General features: G+C 47.9%; 1 protein-coding gene across 5 annotated transcripts in view; it reads left to right on the top strand.

The window, feature by feature from the left end:
- Positions 1-18,258, top strand: part of AGPAT1 (1-acylglycerol-3-phosphate O-acyltransferase 1) — a 485,786-nt gene that overhangs the window by 434,333 nt on the left and 33,195 nt on the right. For all 5 annotated transcript variants that reach the window (XM_069634940.1, XM_069634937.1, XM_069634936.1 and 2 more), the window contains one exon: positions 3,479-3,574. In XM_069634940.1, the coding sequence (XP_069491041.1) occupies positions 3,479-3,574 (96 nt within the window). The remainder of the gene's footprint in view (positions 1-3,478; positions 3,575-18,258) is intronic.

The following is an 18,258-nucleotide window of genomic DNA, read 5'->3' as shown; positions in this document are numbered from 1 at the left end:
TGACTGGACAGTCCCTTTTATCATTGTATTTTCGCTGTGTTGAAACTAACCAACGATCCACGACCTTGCAGAGATAAGCTTGCCGTTCCGTTCACGTTTCCAGAATTGGACAAGGAGGTTTATAATGTACTTGTGTTTCCAATCTGTTGGGATCCCTTCTGGTGTACTAGAGGTGTGGGGCGGATTGATGGTATAGAAAACGATATTCATCCCTGGACCACTGGTGCCCCGGAAGTTGATTCGTCACAGGGGGGTATACTCGGAGAGGCTGTGCAAGGCATCGCATACCAGCATGGAGGCCGCTGACCAGATGTACGACCTCACCCCACCTCCCGCTTCTCGTTGATGCTCTGAGAGGCCCGGTCCGACTGCTTGCGGTCCCCTGTTGCCCCTCTACCAGGCACAGCATTGCGTTTCCTCCACGTAGGCTTAAGTGGCTTGTGGGTGAGGGTGCTTAATCAGAGCTCTGGAATGGGGTGGGTTTTAAAGAGTGGTTTATGAGCTTGTAGGGTGATTTACATTTAGAGCGATAAGCAACTGTAAATTGCATAGTTTATTTATTTTATTGCACTTATACATCAAGTGACTTGTGTTTCAAAGCGTCCACAGGGCAACAGGGAGGGAACATGAGCATGACAGTCAAATATAACATTGAAAGAGGGAGGAGGTCCTACTAGGCCTTGTGAGCATTGAGAACGTGCAAGTGGGTGGGGGGGGGAGAGAGGGAGAGAGGGAGAGAGGGAGAGAGAGGGAGAGACGGGGAGAGGGAGAGAGAGAGAGAGAGAGAGAGGGAGAGAGAGAGAGGGAGAGAGAGAGAGAGGGAGAGAGAGGGAGAGAGAGGGATATGAATGAGGGGTAATACGGAGGGAAGTGCTAGGGGGTAAGTTGCAGGAAGCTGTTGAGTGCCTGGTAGAGATCACTTGGTAAGAGTTCAAGTGGCAGTAAATAAGTGCAGGCCTGTGATAGCACAGGCCAGAGACCAGTGCTGGGAGTGGGCGGAGGCTAAAGGTGATTGGGGTGGGAAGCCAGGACCCAGGAGGACAGATAAGGGCCCTGGTCACCAATCTCGGCAACTGTGGGGGTTTAGCAAAGGAGGGAGGGGGGGGGAGTGGTGAAGAGGAAAGTCTTGAGGAGCTTCTGGAATTTGAGGAGATCTGGCTCAAGACGAAGGTGGGGGAGCTGTTCCAAAGGAGGGAGCCTGCTGAGGAAAGAGATCATCCACCAGCTTGCTGTTTAGCGAATTGCTTGACACGCAGAGAGTTGGTGCCGGAGGAATGTAAAGATCTGGATGGAGAGTATTTAGTGAGAGCCAGTTGTAGACAGTGTGGTCCCTGGTCCCTGGCCCCAGACAGCCTTATGGATTATGCAGGTGGATTTGAATGTGATCCTTGCAGCAACCAGGAGCCAGTGGAGAGATTTTAGGGCTGGAGAAATGCGGTCCCTGGGCTTGAGGCCAAGGAGAAGTCTTGCAGCCCTATTCTGGATTAGCTGGAGGGGTCGTAGAGAGGAAGAGGGTAGATTAAGGAAGAAGCTATTACAGTAATAAAGCCTAGACAGTACCAGAGCTCTAGAGAGTACCAAAGCTCTAGAAACGTTGTTTCTGAGGAAAAGTGAGGAAAGGAAGGATTCCTTTGAGGAGGTGTAGTTGAAAGTGACACTGCTTGGCAAGGTCCTGGATGTGAGGGAGGGAGGAAGGAAGGAAGGAAAGACAGGAGTCAATGATGACTCAAAAAGGAGTCAAAGATGCCTACTTCAACTAAGGTCCATCCCCTTCCTCCATCATGAAGTCTGGTTTTCTGCCTGCATAGCCCAGACGGGCATCACCTGACCAGTCTCGATAGTAAAAACACTGACATTAAAAAAAATGCACTCCCTGTCGTTTTTCCGTCTGTACAATTGAGTGCAAAAAGGTTTTTAGTGCTGAATATTACTTGTAGTGGCACTGCTTTTGGAGGAAATAGGAAGAGAAGAGTTGCCAAAGTCTCAAATGAGAACAGGGAGGTGTAAAAGCATATTATTATTCTATTATATTAATATTATTAACACAAGGTTTGTGCAGCTGTCGTGGAGGAAGATGATCTGCATCGTACGGTTATACGTAGTGTGTACAAAAAAATACATGCACAAAAATGTCGAAGCCCTGGACTGAGAAAATGTACATGGCTCAAAATACCTGTTCTGTGGGAACTTTCCCACTCAGGAAAGTCTACAGTCACGTTTTAGCTCACGAGACCTTTCACAGAGAAGAAATGTCCATTTGCATATCGGTCTGTCCCACTCATCTGGGCAGGCCAGCACCAAAACTCCTAGACAAAGCTTCTCCGAGGCGTCCTGTCATCACACCGGACTCCTCTTTCAGCCGTGGTGGACCTCATCAGTGAGGCACAGCGAGCAAGGGGTCCACGTCTGGATTATGTTTATTAATTTAGGATTCAGCCAAGTATGTAGGAACTCCTCAACTGAGAACCAACACAGCCAGATAACCTGTTCTGTGGGATGGGGAGCTGGGGGGATGTCTGCAGCCACGTTGTAGCTCACTGTTGTAGACTCTCCTGAGCTGGCAACATCCCATAGAACAGGTAATTTCAGCCATCTTTGCTCACCGTAGAGAGGCTCCCACATTGTTGTGAATGTGACCGTGGTAGCAAAAAGCGTGGGGCGAGATTGTACATTCAATATTCACTGAATTGGCGAAAGGACATTTGTGTAAACTCCCTCTTTGTGATTGTGTGCATGTCATTCTTGGACTATTCAAAGTCCACCACTGCACCCATGCGTTTATTGAGGGCAGTGCCCTGCGTGCCTTGTTTGTATGCATTGGGCAGAGTGCCTGTCTGTTGGGGGTGGTGCTGTGGTAAAGAGCCATTGATGTGGAGTTGCTGCCTTCTTAAGAATTCCACTCTCACTCCAACACTGCACCATGTCTTTATTGGGAGCAGTGCCCTGCGTGCGTCTTGTTTGTGTGCATTGGGCAGAGTGCCTGTCTGTTCGGGGTGGAGCTGTGGTAAAGAGCCATGGATATGGAGGTGCTGCCTTTTTCACTCCACCACTGCACCATGTCTTTATTGGGAGCAGTGCCCTGCGTGCGTCTTGTTTGTGTGCATTGGGCAGAGTGCCTGTCTGTTCGGGGTGGGGCTGTGGTAAAGAGCCATGGATATGGAGGTGCTGCCTTTTTCACTCCACCACTGCACCATGTCTTTATTGGGAGCAGTGCCCTGCGTGCGTCTTGTTTGTGTGCATTGGGCAGAGTGCCTGTCTGTTCGGGGTGGGGCTGTGGTAAAGAGCCATGGATATGGAGGTGCTGCCTTTTTCACTCCACCACTGCACCATGCCTTTATTGGGAGCAGTGCCCTGCATGTCTTGTTTGTGTATATTGGGCAGAGTGCTGGCCTCTTAGGGGTGGCGCTGTGGTAAAGAGCCATTGATGTGGAGGTGCTGCCTTCTTTATCCCCTCATGTTTTGCTTCTTCCTTGTGCAGGTCCGTGTCTGGGTGTTTCCTGAAGGTACGAGGAACCACGACGGCTCCATGCTACCGTTCAAAAGAGGCGCCTTCCACCTGGCAGTGCAAGCACAGGTGAGGAGCAGGAAGGTGTGTGGGGTGCCACGAAGGGCTGAGAATGGGTGAGGATCTCCTTGGACCCCTCAGCTTCAGATGAGTCCGTTACACGGATTCCACCCAGTGCTGGAAATGCGAATAACATTACTCTGGAATTACTGTGGTAAAGGGGGGGTGTGATGGGGTGGGGCCAGGGCTGCAGTCATGAGGGATAAGTGAACTGCTTGTGAAAAACGCTGGGTTAAAATAACAGATGGATTGAATTGGGTTGTTTTGTTTTTCTGGATTCTGTGTCCTTTCAGACCTCTTTTCCAGATTCCCAATCATCTGGAAATCCCAGCTCAATTCCAGCACTGATTCCATCAATGGCAAGCTAGTCTCCAGGAGTCTCATTGGGCTGTGGCCATCTTTAGAGGGCAGCCAGTTGTATGGGGGGGGGGACTCCTGCTCTACGTGGGACAGTTGTATAATACAATAAAGAGTAAGATAACACGTCTTGTTTTACTTACATCCAACCCCCTTTACACAGGAACTCTATAAGGTTTTCCGGCATCACTAGTCCTGAAAAAATGGACCATCTGCTATGATTGATTAAAAAATGTGTATAACAAATTTTTATTCAAATAATTCGAACTGAATTTAAACATAAAACACTACCCTCACCTAACACAGTGTACTAAACACTAAAAAACAGTTACTAAAACATGAAATACAAAGTTCACTTATTTGCATGACACAAAAGATATCACATAACATAACACAAAAAAATCTCAATGTGTCTCTAAAACAACAACCATCCCAACATGTTTCTGTTCTTCACTGCCCAGTTCGGGCGAACATTCTTCAGGGGAAATTTTTTTTAAAAAAGCATCCACTAATCTCTTCAACACCGTGCTGAAAGGGTAGATTCAAACTTCTATACAGGCAAAGGAAGGAAAGAACCTCCGAGCCTGTAAGAGAAAAAGGAAAAACTAATGAGTTCCAAAAAGAGGGAAAGGAAGTACTACAAAATGTAGAAAAAGAACATGGCATAGAGGTTATGCCACACTCACACGGGTCCCAACAGGGCACCCACAAATTTACCTTTAAATGGTGAAACTTCAAAGCGCGTCACAGGATGACAAATTCGCTGGTTTCTCGCCAAATGAGAGACCACTACTTCACAAAAGCGTCATAGTCCGCATTTTTTAATCAATCATAGCAGACGGTCCATTTTTTCAGGACTAGTGATGCCGGAAGTTCCTGTGTAAAGGGGGTTGGATGTAAGTAAAACAAGACGTGTTATCTTACTCTTTATTGTATTATACATATTGATATCCCCGTCAGTAGAGTAGGATGTTATTATAGGGACTGTTTATACCTATTTGAACATACTACGTGGGACAGTGCCACCAACACCATAGAAAGTGGCGCCTATAAAAACTTTAGGCCACAAACCAGCTACGTTTTTTTCTATATGTCATCATCCTTAAAAAGCTGGCCATTTCTCAGCTTAACCTTCATTCCGATTCTGTTGGCGGTCTCCACGAGCACCAGTCTGGCTTCAGAGCTGCCAGAAGCACGGAAACTGCTCTACTGAACATCCGCGAAGATCTGCTCTCCAACCTTGACTCTAACATTCCCTTTGTCCTCATCCTACTCTCTCTCTCTTCTGCCTTCGACACGGTCAACAATGCCATCCTGCTCAACCGTCTCTGTGATAACCTGGGTATCACTGAGCAGGCTCTTTCCTCTCTGATCGACCCTCCCAGGTCCCACTTGGGTCCTATCTCCCTCTCTACCTGCAATGTCCCCCAGGGGTCTAACCTCTCACACTGGCTTTTCAACCAATACCTGGCAACTCTTGCCCACTGCATTGCCATGTTCTGGTCCAATTTCCAGTGCTATGCTGAGGACACAACTCATTTTCCGGCTGTCCTCGGCCACTTCCTCTCCTTCTCTCATCTCTGATTGCATAACTGCCATTCAAGATTGGTGTGCCGCCAACGGTCTTTGTCTGAATGCCAGCAAGACAGAGATCCTCCTCATCGGCACACCTTCAACCTCTTTTCCCCTCACTCTTTGGTCGGTCTCCCTTGGCCCTCCTCCTACCCCCACCTGCAAGGCTAAGAACCTCTGGGTCATATTTGACTCCACACTTTCCTTCTCTGCCCACATCTCTGATGTCTCTAAAAATTAAAACTTCCTAATGCACCTCCTCGGGGGTACTCTGCCTTTCCTCTCCTTCCCCCAGAAGCTCACTGTCTCCCATGCTCTGGTTCTTTCTAGATTGGACTATTGTAACAGCCTCTTTCTAAATCTACCTGCCTCTACTCTCCCCCCCCCCCTGCAACTAATCCAGAACAGGACTGCAAGACGTGTCCTTGGCCTCAGGCCCTAGGATTGTATCTGTCCAGCTCTGAAAGCTCTCCATTGGCTCCCAGTGGATGCAAGGATTCAATTCAAGTCCCTCTGCATTGTGCACAAGGCTTTCTGGGGCCTGGGTCCAAAATAACTTTAGCTATCCCTCCGTAAATACCTCCCCCCTCAAGCTCTTTGCTCCTCTACCTTAAACTCCCTCAGGGTCAGTCGTTTTTCAAAGAAACGAGCTGGGGGTAGATCTGTCCTCAGCAGGGGCATCCCTCTGGAACAGCCTCCCTGTTACTCTGAAATTTGAGGAAAACCATCTCCGGTTCCGGAAGCACCTCAAGACCTTCCTCTTTGCTTCTACCTTCGCCCCCCTCCTCCCCTACTGATCTGTTCTCTCTCAGCACTGTCAGCCTGGCCTACCCTCTGTCTTCCGGGTCCAGGTACATGCTCACCCTGCTACCCCCCTGCACTGCCTCTGGGCCACTGGGGTCTGTATCTGTACCTATACAGCCCCCCCCTTTTTGTTTTCTTCCTGCACTTATAAGACATACCCTGTCTGCTGCCTTTAACCTAGCACTTGCCACTTGCTGGCTGCACTACCACCGTTTGTTGCCTTTATTATTTTTTTTTTTTATTATTATTTATATGTTTCTCCTTTGCTCCGCACTTTCCACTTCTCCCCCCCCCCCCTTCATGCACTTATCCCTGCTCCCTCTCCCATGCACAGCACCTGCGCATTCTCAATGTCACTGGGCCTAGTAAGATTGCTGTTTTTTTTTCTCCCCTGTTCCCCTCCCTTGCCTTGTCGCACTCTGAAGCACTCTGAAACACTTGTGTACGAGCGCGATAGAAATAAAATATCAATATCACAGATGCCAGGTCATCTGGACCGCTGTTATTTTTGTCACACATTCTAGATTTATTCCCGCCCCCAAACACCCCCACCCCCCACTCCTGACTGATTTCAAATGAAGCTCTACCTGGCCCTGGCCAAAACTTGCCTAGTTAAGACTGTAGAGCAGTGCTGCTTCATGTCTGAGGCGTAGTGACTGCCGTTCGCTGGAGGAAGGTGTGCCTTACTTTTTTAGGGCTCAGTCCAGTGTTGCCATAGCCCTGCTTGCCTGGAGTTTAACCTAGTGGGGACATCAGCTGGGCGCTGTCTAGCTACGGCACAACTAGTGTTCTTTTTCCTTCAAAGAGATGTTGAAGGAAGATGATTATTGCCACCCCTGCCAGGCGAGCCTATACAAAATAAATGCAGAGATCAGCACTCTCTCCTCCATTGGGGAGAGGGTGCTGATCTCTGCAAAAGGCTGCCTGGCCCATTGAGCCGGGGCTCGTCAAGGGGGCGTGGCCTAACGGGCCATGAAGACCCCCCCTTGTTAGGCCGCGCCCCCTCGATGAGCCCCGGCTCGATTTGTAGTGCCACTTAAGGCACTGTGCCTCCCTATATTTCCTGTTGTGCCCCTGCTCGCCCAACATGCTGTTACCTGCACCCAACAGGCAGGGCTTGTCCTACTCTTACCTAGAAACACAAATGGCGGTGTCATCCACTTCCCATAGCTCCGATCTGGTTGGTTTGATTTTTTAACGATTTATCATAATCGCGACTTGCAATCATGTAACCTTTAACCCGTGTAGTTTAGTTGCCCCAGGTCATTACTGTTCCATATATTTGCCTGCTGTACCCCGCTCTCCCACCGTGATTTTACCTGGATCCAGTAGGTAGTGCACGCACGTCCTATTCTCTTGCCTAGAAACGTAAACCACAATGGCGTGCACTTCACAGCATCTTTGACATTGCTGGTCTTAACGGCCAGCCATGTAACTTGTAACCACAGTAACTAGCGCATGGGTGCCTCAGGGCGTTCTGCACTGCTATACATGTAAAACGAACAAAATACAATTCCAAATACAAAAACATAAACATTATGGGTATGTGGCGTTTTTAATTGGCGAATTTCCATCCCAATTTGTTGCCACGCATTTTTTCTGTAAAATGCAGGGGGTAGGTTTGGTTAAGGCATTATGGGATGGCTAGAGGGTACAGAATGGGGGAAAAAGCCAAAACATGCGCAGCAAATTATCCGCAGTGATCAAACGATTGCTAAAAAACGCATGGAACAAGAATTAGGACGAATAATGTATCTTCCCGCAGATCGCTCGGCTTTTCAAATACCGTCCAGGCTGAACACTGAAGCCCCTAAATCATTTTCTAGGGGGCAATGCAGCGAAGAGTAATCTTCAAGGACAGCCAGCGTCCAGAGAGTAGGAGTAGTAGGCACAGGGTTGAGCGAACGCCAGCTGGGGAGGGGCAGCGTCACCATTAAGGCTGAAAGGGCGAGGCCACTGGAAGCAGAGGCCTTTTTCCTAAAGACTCAAACTCCCGCGAATCCGCGGGTGCTTCATTATTTAGAAAGCAAGGCCTCTGTTTCCAGCGGCCTCACGTTTTCTCCATAATGGTGGCGCCGGCCCACGTGCATCACTTGATTAAAGGGATGCCTCGCAGGTGCGGCGCCACCATTATGGCGAAAAGGCATTTTTTTCTGAAGCCTGAAGCTCTCGCTCATGAGCAAGAGCTTCAGGCTGTAGAAGAAAATGCCTTTTCGTGTAGTGGCCGGGGCTGCCAGGGGAGATTAGTGGGCCCCGGCAGGGCCCCGCCTCAAAAAGAAATTTTCGGAGCCTGCCGCGGTCCAGCCCCTGCAGGCCCCGGTCCACTTAAAGCCCTGGGGAGGCATCAAAGCCCTAGCTACAGTTACAAGGTTAAAACGTCACATGCTAGTAAGACGGAGGTAAGATAGGCGTCCACTGTCAAGTGAATGACACTGCCATTTGTGTTACTATGTAAGACAATGTGGCGCGCCCTGCCTTCCGGGTCCAGCACGGTGGGCATATCTAGGGAACGGTAATGTAGGGCCCCCATCAGCACTGCTAACCAGTGGAAACAGTGGCATCGCGCGCATTGTATTCATTACAGGGCATACAGTGAGCGAAGATCGTGGAGTGTGTTACATGGGGTGGCCCCGGAGTAATGAGAAGTAAAGTCAATGTTGATGTAAAGCCAGTACGTCAGAGAGTAGGGAATTGAGGACAGTAAGATTATCCTAACAGTACACTGACTCGGGTGGTGGGCGGGGCACTTACTTTCTTCTTCTTAATTATCAGATGCGTGGGCGGACCCACGCAGGCGCTTCCCCATCCTAAAGGATGATGTGCACCAGACCCACCAATCAGTACTTAGCTCCCATAAACTCACAACTCCTCCCACCGCCCAGTCTGCCTCACATAATCCAACATCACACTATTCCTCCTCCTGCCTCTCTCCCCCTCACCTCCCAGCAAAGTCTTCCCACTCAGCTCAGCCACACCCAGCGCAGACAATCGAACCCTCATCAATTCTCTCTCCTCAACATGTCTCTCACACCTAAGCAGAAAATGTCCCACAGTCTCAGGCACCCCAGACACCGCACAATCCCTCGACTCACGCTTCCCTACTCGAAACAGACAGTCATTCAGCACCACATGTCCTATCCTCAACCGATTCAGCATCACCTCCTCCCCCCTCCTCCATTCCAGGCTCCCCGCATCCACCTTCACCGACACTTTCCCACGAACACCGAACATCCACCTGCCCTTCACCCCACTCTCCCACCTCTCCTGCCACTCTTCCATGACCCGTCTCACCACCACAGCATTTACCTCATCCACACTCAAAGGCAGCCTCACATCAATCGCTCCCCTTCTCATACCCTCACCCGCCGCCCGATCCACCAACTCATTACCCAAAATGCCACTGTGACTGGGAACCCACGCCAACTCCAAATCCATTCCCCCACTCGCACACCGATCAATCTTCCTCCTGATATCCATAATCACATCCTTCCTATCACCATCCCCTGCCACAATCGCCTGCAACCCACTCAATGAATCTGAAAACATCACCACCTTCTCTAACCCCAACTCGCACACCCTATCAATCGCCAATGCAATCGCCACCAACTCAGCCGTACAAATCGACACATCATTCGTCAATCGTCCCACTTTATACTCCCCAGTGCTTTCCAGATAATACACCATACCCACTGTCCCAGACACAGGATCCTTCGAACCATCCGTGAACACCTTGCTTCCTTCCTTTCCTGCCACATACGCCTGACCCAAAGCTTTGATCTCACCCCGCAATCTTCTCTTCTTTGACACCACATTGGCCAACTCCAAACACACCTTTGGAGACCCCATCATCCACCTCGGCCATCTCTCCAAATCTGTACCCGTCAGTCATCAAATCGCCCACACCCCACTGCACCCCTTTCTCCCACATGTGAAATCCAAAAGTGCCCCCCTTCCTCCTCCACTGGTCCCTATAATAGTCAAACCTCCAATTATTCTTCAAACATTCACGCACCGGATGAGCCACACTCTTCGCACTGCACTTCACCTACCATCTCATATTCAACGCATCTCTCCTCAACCCCAACGGCATCTCCCCCACAAGCACCTGAACCGCATTCACTGGAGAGGACCTCATCACACCCAAACACACCCTCAATGCCCTCGCCTGAACCCTATCCAACCGCAACTTCTGACTCGCCGTGACTGACACCTGGCATCCAAAATCCATCACACTCAAAATCAACTCCTTATACAACATTCGTAGACACTTCTGCTGCGCACCCCACTCTTTCCCAGTCACCGCCCGCAACAAATTCAATCTACGTTTACACTTATCCACCATGCCATTCACCTGCAAATTCCAATTCAACTTCCTATCCAAAATCACCCCGAAGTACCGAAACTCTTCCACGCTTTTCACTCTCTCACCTTTCAAAACCAAGTCCAACCCTTGCTGCACTCTTTTCCTTGAGAAAACCATACTCACACTTGGGCACTTACCTTGGGGAACAGCCAGGGGTCACAGGGCTTCAGGGTGGGCCCAGCGACTCCCTGTGAGTGGCCCAGATTCGTCTGGAAACCGCCAATCCGCAGCGAGCAAGGGCGGGCCGTGCGCGCACATGAGCCCTTCTGCGTTTATTGAAATGACAGGCGCCATGTTTGAATGACGCTTCTGCGCCCGAACAAGGCTGTGGGGACCTGCCGCGCTCACCTCCTCGCAGCAGCAGCCTCGCTCTTCTTGGCGCCACTGCATTCATCTTGAACATTGTGCTGTTAATAGGATGTTCGTCACCAGCACACGGTGGCTTGCATTCGATTTTGGCTACAAAATCGGGACCTCCTAAATACTTTGGCCTTTATGTTTGTGTCAATGCTTATGCTGGTAGTGGGCTGAGACCTAGCTGCCGTATAAAGTTCAAGCTGCATAGGAAGGCCTATTAGGGCACCAGTAAAGCTGTCCCTGTGTCTTGCTTCTTACAGTGAGTTGAGCCTTCCCTCAGCTGGATTAATTTAGGCGCAATAAAAAAAAACAGGGCTTTTGAGGCCCCAGCCTGACATAGGACAACCCACTAATATCTCTGTACCCACTGTATCACTCACTGCTCGCGCTCTGAAACACCTGTGCAAGAGCGCGATATAAATAAACTATCATATCATATTATCACAAATGCCCCCATGTGGAGGAAAGTTGTGGGCACCTGTATCATAGGTTATCTGAAAGACTTTCACATGATGCAACCCTTGTGCACCAATCAAGGACATTGAGTCCCAACAGGCCATCTATTCCATGCTGCCCTTTCACGCCCGCAACGAAGAGAAAAGACTTCCCGATTATGATTTTCTAAATACTTTTTTACTGGCAGGGGATCTGAATTCTGCCAAATTCTAAGTTCTGTGTGAGTGGAAAGGTGCTGCGCACTTCATCCTATCCTTCTGTCATTGCTTCCTTTGTTGATCCCCAGAAATTGTGCGGCTCCCTTCGTTCCTTCTTCTATTCTTGATTCCGTTCACCCTTTCCTGCTTTCTTCCCTCCTTCTTGCATTTTCACCCGTTCCTCATTTTCCGGTGCCCTCACTCCACCCCACCCCTTCGTGTGGCACTCTGCTTCCCCTCTGGCCCTTTTGCGGCACTTCCTTTCTTTTTTTGCACCAACCCTCCAAACCTCTGTTTTTTGCAGCACCCTTTTCGCCCCTACAATCTGTAATCCCATAACACACTCCTCTCGCCCCTTTTGCGGCAACCGTCCTAACTTATACCCTTTTGTGGAAGCCAGCCCCTCTCCCCCTTCTTGTGGCACCCTTCTTTCCACCCAACTGTTTTTGCTGCATCTTTCACCCCAACCTTTTTCGCCCCCCCCTTTTGTGGAACCCCTGCCCTTTTTTTCCCCTGTACGTTTCTTCTCCTCTTTTTTCTTCTCCCTGCCCCCTTTTTGTGGATCCCTTCTCTGTCCCACACTTTTGTTACCCACACTCCTTTTTGAATGCAGCACAGTCCTCTGCTCGTTTTTGTGGCAGTCCTTCCACAACACCCCCTTTTTGTGGTACCTCCCTCCCCAGCCTTTTTGTGGCTCTCTTCCCCATGTTGTAGCACCCTTCATTGTCTCCCCTTTTTGCGGCACCCTTTCCCCCACCTTTTTTTTTCCTTCTTTCTCCCGCCTTTTTGCTGCATCTTTCTTCCACACCTTTTTGGCACCCCTCTTTTTAGCGGCATCCCTCTCCCCTACCCTGCTTTGTAGCCTCTTGCCAAGCCGCCATTTCCCCCACTTCTGGAGCTCTGAGGCCCACCCCTCCTCTCTGAGAGGGAAATGAGCAGGAGGCCGGTGGGCTCCGATCATCCAGGCTTTTATGCTTGGGGTGAGTACTTCTTCCAGGTGACACTGAGCGGGGGGGGGGGGGGGGGCTTTTGGCGGGGGACATCTGAGGGCAGCGTGGGCGGCTCATTAGGAAAGTTGGGACCTGGACCAGGAGGGGGAAGAGAACGAAAGATGAAAGGGACGGGACTAAAACCGCGCATAAAGGACTGGGCCAGACGCACAAAGAGTCCCCTGCAGGGGGGCAGGCTTTCCCAGGGGATTACAGCATGTCCCCCCATGCTTGGCTGCGGGCCAGGGGCTTCTGTTTGAGGGCCGGCCAGCCATTGTACAGTATCTGTGCAGATAGATGGAACACCCCACCGTTTTATTGTGTGTAGTCACCCGCAGACTTTCCCTCCTATGGTGAATGCATTTTTTATTGCGTCCTCCCTAATATGATTTTAATTTTGCGGAAAATGGTGCTCTTTTTAGAGAGACAAGAACCCATAGGAGTGAGATTCCAGAGAATGGGATCAAGGGTTTCTTTTAACAGACACATGATTGTATGAGACTCGTCGAAATTAGTGCAGCCGTGGGACTGCTCCAGAGGGTGCTCCTCGCATTCAGAATAGCGAGTCTCTTACCCAGTAGGAGAATTGAGCCCACTGAGGGAGACTGTTCAAGGTGGGAGACTCCTACCTGCTCCACGAGACCGTGCTCCTGGGTGACACTGTGCTCTGAGAGAGGAGATGAGGCGCTCCCTGGGTAGGGCTTGACTAGGGGCACCGGTCTGGAGATATCCAGCAGGGACTCTGCCTTGTGTGTGATGGAGATGCTAGGGTACGGGATCTTGGGCTCCACTGGTACGCTCTTGTGGCTGGCATGGTGGGGCACAAGAGTAGATCCGTCATTTCTGGGTGCCTCTAGATCAGGAGACTTTGCCCAGCTGCTGCCTTTTGGAAGTTCAGGTAGGGTTATGCATGCATCGCTCGCTTGTGAAAGGTCCTGCTTACCTGCACTCTCCTGACATGCGACTTTGCCTGGCCTTTCTGAGATCTGTGGCACTTCAATGCAGACCAGTCCTCCAGTGCTTAATTTGTGTGGGTGTTTGCCAAGGTCCAGCCGTTGCACTTATTTTTGAGCCCCAGCCCTTATTGCCTCAGACTCCCTTTAATTATGCAGTGCTGATAGTCAGTGCATCCATCAAACCCAATGAGCAGGTGCGAGCTGTAGCGTAACCCAAATATGTCAACACTGTGGGGAGCAGCTATGGGTGGTGACAGCAGTGGTTCCCACCTGCAGTGTCACAGGTGGGCTAGAAAATATTTGGGCCTTGGCACTTATATAGGTATAGGTACTGACTAGAACACAGACAATTCGAAGAAGCACCAGTTATGAGGCGACTGTCTTTATACCTCAGGCCCAAACAAGCAGTACTGGGATGCAGGGGACACAAATGCATCAACGGAGGATAGTGCAGGGGCAACATGCTGTTCTTGGAAGCAAGACCATGCAGAGCAACAGAGGTTTGAATCCCGGATCTGCGCTTAGAAACCGAACCCGGGTATTAATCGTGTTATAAAATAAAACTATTAAAATAAATAAAATTAAAAAATCAAATGAAAAAATCGAAATATTATATGGAGCTTTTTAGACCAGATCCAATGGCTGTACCAGGCGTTATGGGCCCTGAGACAAAGTTAAAGGCCTGAGTTTAATGAAGTATGAGAGACCATAAAGCTTGGTACTGACCATGGTGCTGGTCCAAAAAGCTGATATTACCGCCTTATTCTTTCACCAGAAAGAAAAAGTGGAGGGCCTAAATAGTGCCATTACATATGCCTACATAACAGGCGGGTAGCATTATTTATTTCCTGACTGCATTGACCACTGCACTTTTGAGATTTACAGTAACTCGGGTACACAGCGGCATGTCTTTGGTATTTAAATCTGCCTTGGAAGTCGTGGGGATAAGCTTTGATCTGGTAGAGTTGGCATGTTGCGTTGTGAACAGTCTGCAAGCTTTGAAAACAATTCTGCTGGCTATATCAGTTTGTATAGCTTGTAGACTGTCCAATGAGAACACATAACCAACGTTCCAAGGGTTATAATTCAGACTTGTCTTTCCCAGAGCCCAAGGTGTGGGAAATCCCTTTTGATAAAGAGGACCTATTGATGTTGATTAGGAAAGTGAACAGTTCTCTGGCGCCTGGACCGGATGGACTAACTAACAGTATGTTGAAGCTGGCCCCGGATGAATGGGCAGAATTCTGTATGATTCCGTTTGACCAAATTATCAAAGAAAAAGAAGTCCTGAAATCATGGAAATCGGCCATATTGATCCCAATTTTTAAGACTGGCAGTAAGGCTGATCCTATGAACAATCGCCCTATTGCCCTTCTGGATGTTTTGGAAAAAATCTTCGCGTCTCTGGTATTGGTACCACTGAAGGAGTGAGCGACTTCGTCTGAGAACTATGATTGTTGGCAAACGGGGTTTGCAAAAGAGGTTGGCTGTAATTTAAATCTATTGGTGATCACACTTTTGAAAACCAGATCTATAAGGGAGGAAACCAAAATGTACTTAGCCATTATAGACCTGGCGCAAGCCTTCAATGGCCTAAATAGAGATGTGCTATGGAAGAAACTTTTAACCTGGAACTGCCCGGGAGATCTTCTTTTGGGAATTGAGGCATTGCATACAGAAACATCAATTCAGGTGAGGTGGAACCGTACAGGCTCTTGTCTGAAAGGATTCCCACACACTAGGGGTTAAAGCAGGAGTGCCCTTTGGGACCCTTGTTTGTTTAATTTGTTCGTTTCAGACTTAAGGAATGTGGTGGATTGGAATGACGCTTTCCCTCCCAGAATAAACGGTAACCCGGTGTGGTGGATGATATATGTGGATGATTTGGTTATCCTTCACCGAACGCCCATTGGACTACAGCTCAAACTGAATGTATTGCAGGACTACCTAGAGTGCAGTGGGCTAATGATGAATGTGGGCAAAGCCGATATTTTGTTGTTGCAGAACTTTAAGGGGAAACAAGGAAAGAGGACGATTTTCAGAAGCTCTGGGAAACCCCAAACACACGTTACCAAGACCACTCCACTTTCAAACTAATTTGGAATCTAAACATGGGCCAAGCTTTCTAAATGAATGCGAATATTTAACCATTAGGTATGTTTATATCTAATCAATGAATTTGAATTGAATTTTCTGTTAAAAATCCCTCCTGATGAGCCGATAGATTTGGTGAAACACGTGTAGAGGGCACTACTATTTAAGAATCATTTTTGGAAGATCATTTTTGGAATAAAAAAGCCTCATGATGCAACAAACATGATTTTTGGAACATCATTTAACCTATAGTTAGCGTTAACTTCAGGTGCGCTAGAAGGTGACTTGAAAATTCTGTTCTTCAGAACTTAAAGGGGAGAAAGAAAAGTTCTTTTCAATGGTTGTTGGGAGTGGAAATTATTAGACCAGTGGAAAAAACAAGGTATCTAGGAATATGCATACATTCAAGTGTACATGACGCACTGCGGACTGCCGAGCTGAAAGTGAAAGGTAAGAGCTTGGCAGCCCAAGGTGTAGTAATACATAGCAAATTTGGAACATTTTCATTAATTCTGCTCATAAAATTTTATAAACAGAAAGTGGTACCAATATTGTCCTATGGGGCGGAGGCTTCATTGGGCCTCTCATAGGAAATTTGGGCTAGCTTGGAAAGTACCTTCTGGAGAAGGATCCTGCGTCTTCCAAATTCCGTTCCAACAACAGTCATAAGATTTGAATTGGCCCTTCTTTCAATTTACACCATGGTCCTTTGGCAATCTTTCTTTGTATCGTAAACTGATTGCGGATGAAAGCCTGCCTCCATTTGCAGTTCTACAAGAAAGGAAAGGACATTTTGATTGGGTGTTGAAACAGTTGGTTGACCGGTGTATAGAGATAATAACGGAACTGGGGTTAACAGAACAGACAAAGCCTAATGCTGTAAAAAAAAAAAAAACTGGTTTAGGGACTGGATCGAGACGGAATCTAAGAAAAAGGATCATAAGTTCTTTGTGTGCTTTAATAAAGAAACCAAACCCCAAAATATTTGGTTAGATTTCCTAGTCCGTATCACCGTGATTTTATTAATGAGATTTCGGATGAATGTGTTTTATACAAAGGACATTTTAAAATCACGCTACCAAGGGGTATTATACATGACTGTAGGTTGTCTAACAGCACAACAGAGACGTTGCAACATTTTTTTTTCCCAGTGCTGAGAAGTTTGAGAACAAATTATTTGTGTGATTTTTATATTAGAGATGCTATATCTAAATGCAGAGGATGGGTGGGAACTTCTATGCTGGGGTGAACATTTTAAACTAATATTTGCTTTAGTTAAATATCTGGATGGCATTTTCAAACGTACGCTTATAGGCACTTTACAAATTAATTGTGTGATGCTGTGACAAGAAAATGGTTTTAGGCCTAAATGAAATTGCCGGAAATCAAATTTTATCTGTAATGTATGATGAATTGGTGAAAGTTATTTCATTTTTTATTAGTGTTCTTTCTATTGATGGTAAAGGTTTGTAATAAACTAAATGCCAATTAAAAAATAAAAACAAAAATTAAGCTTTATAGAGGAGTCAAGGGCGCTGAAGACCGAGTGGAAAGCCCAAGTGCAGCAACTGTGATGGATGTGGAGTTCCTGGAGAAGTCACAAAGCCTTCATAGCATTAGTGTGTGTTTGCGACAGACTCCTGCCTGTGCTGTACTTGGCAGTCTATTCATGTAGCTTCGGGGGCTGGAAATCTGCTCCTCATGTTGTGAGTTAACCGAGTTTAACCATGTCGACATATCGCACTGTTTTATACCTTCAGTCTTTTCCTTCCAGTCGCCACTGGGTGACTGGCCATGCTCTACGTCTCTGGAACAAACACTGGTTCTGGGCGATTTGTTGCTCGTAGAGTCATCAAGTAATTAATGAAATGATGACGGTTTCTTCGGGATTCCTCACTCCAATCTTTAGCTTCTTCATATCACCAACTTATTTAGCAGTCAACTCTACCAGACTTGTAAAAACTGTGCCCTAATTGAATTCCTGGACTTAAATGTCCTTTGTCTTTTTTCAGTTTGATGTTTTTACTTAGAGCTGAGCGCCACCTATAAGCTAAAACTATTGCATTACAGTACAGATAGGAGGTTGATGAGATGTGAGGAGGGACAAAAAGCATGTGGGGTTTGTTTAGTTATTTACCCACTAATTGACTGCCCTTGGCCATGTTAATCCCTGTGGCCATTCCCATCCACAACCTGCCTCCCTCCACCGCAGCCAAAAACACATCCTCCTGGGATCCCTTTGAGCTCACTCTATCAAGCAGTACCATCGGACTTTGGCCTGCCATTGTTATTTCTAAGGAGTCTGCTGAGAGTTAATGGCTTAATTGCTGCTGTAATAAAAAACACGCCTTAACCAAGTGTACCTTCAGCCTCTTCATTATTATCTGTTACTTGCTCTGAAGTCCTGTTGTTCTCAGCATTGGATCTTTCATGCTGTGAATATTCCCCCGTCAGGCTGGGACTCCTCTGTAACATAGAGCAGTTTAAACTTAAACTGGACCTTTCAGTCACTTTTGTGCTCTAGTTCAGTCATTTTTGGGTCATGCTG

The sequence above is a fragment of the Ambystoma mexicanum genome, chromosome 13 (genome assembly GCF_040938575.1).
Source record: "Ambystoma mexicanum isolate Mex_15411 chromosome 13, UKY_AmexF1_1, whole genome shotgun sequence".
Classification (NCBI taxonomy): domain Eukaryota; kingdom Metazoa; phylum Chordata; class Amphibia; order Caudata; family Ambystomatidae; genus Ambystoma; species Ambystoma mexicanum.
The sequence above is the reverse complement of the archived record's forward strand: the minus strand, read 5'-3'. Positions and strand labels throughout refer to the sequence as shown.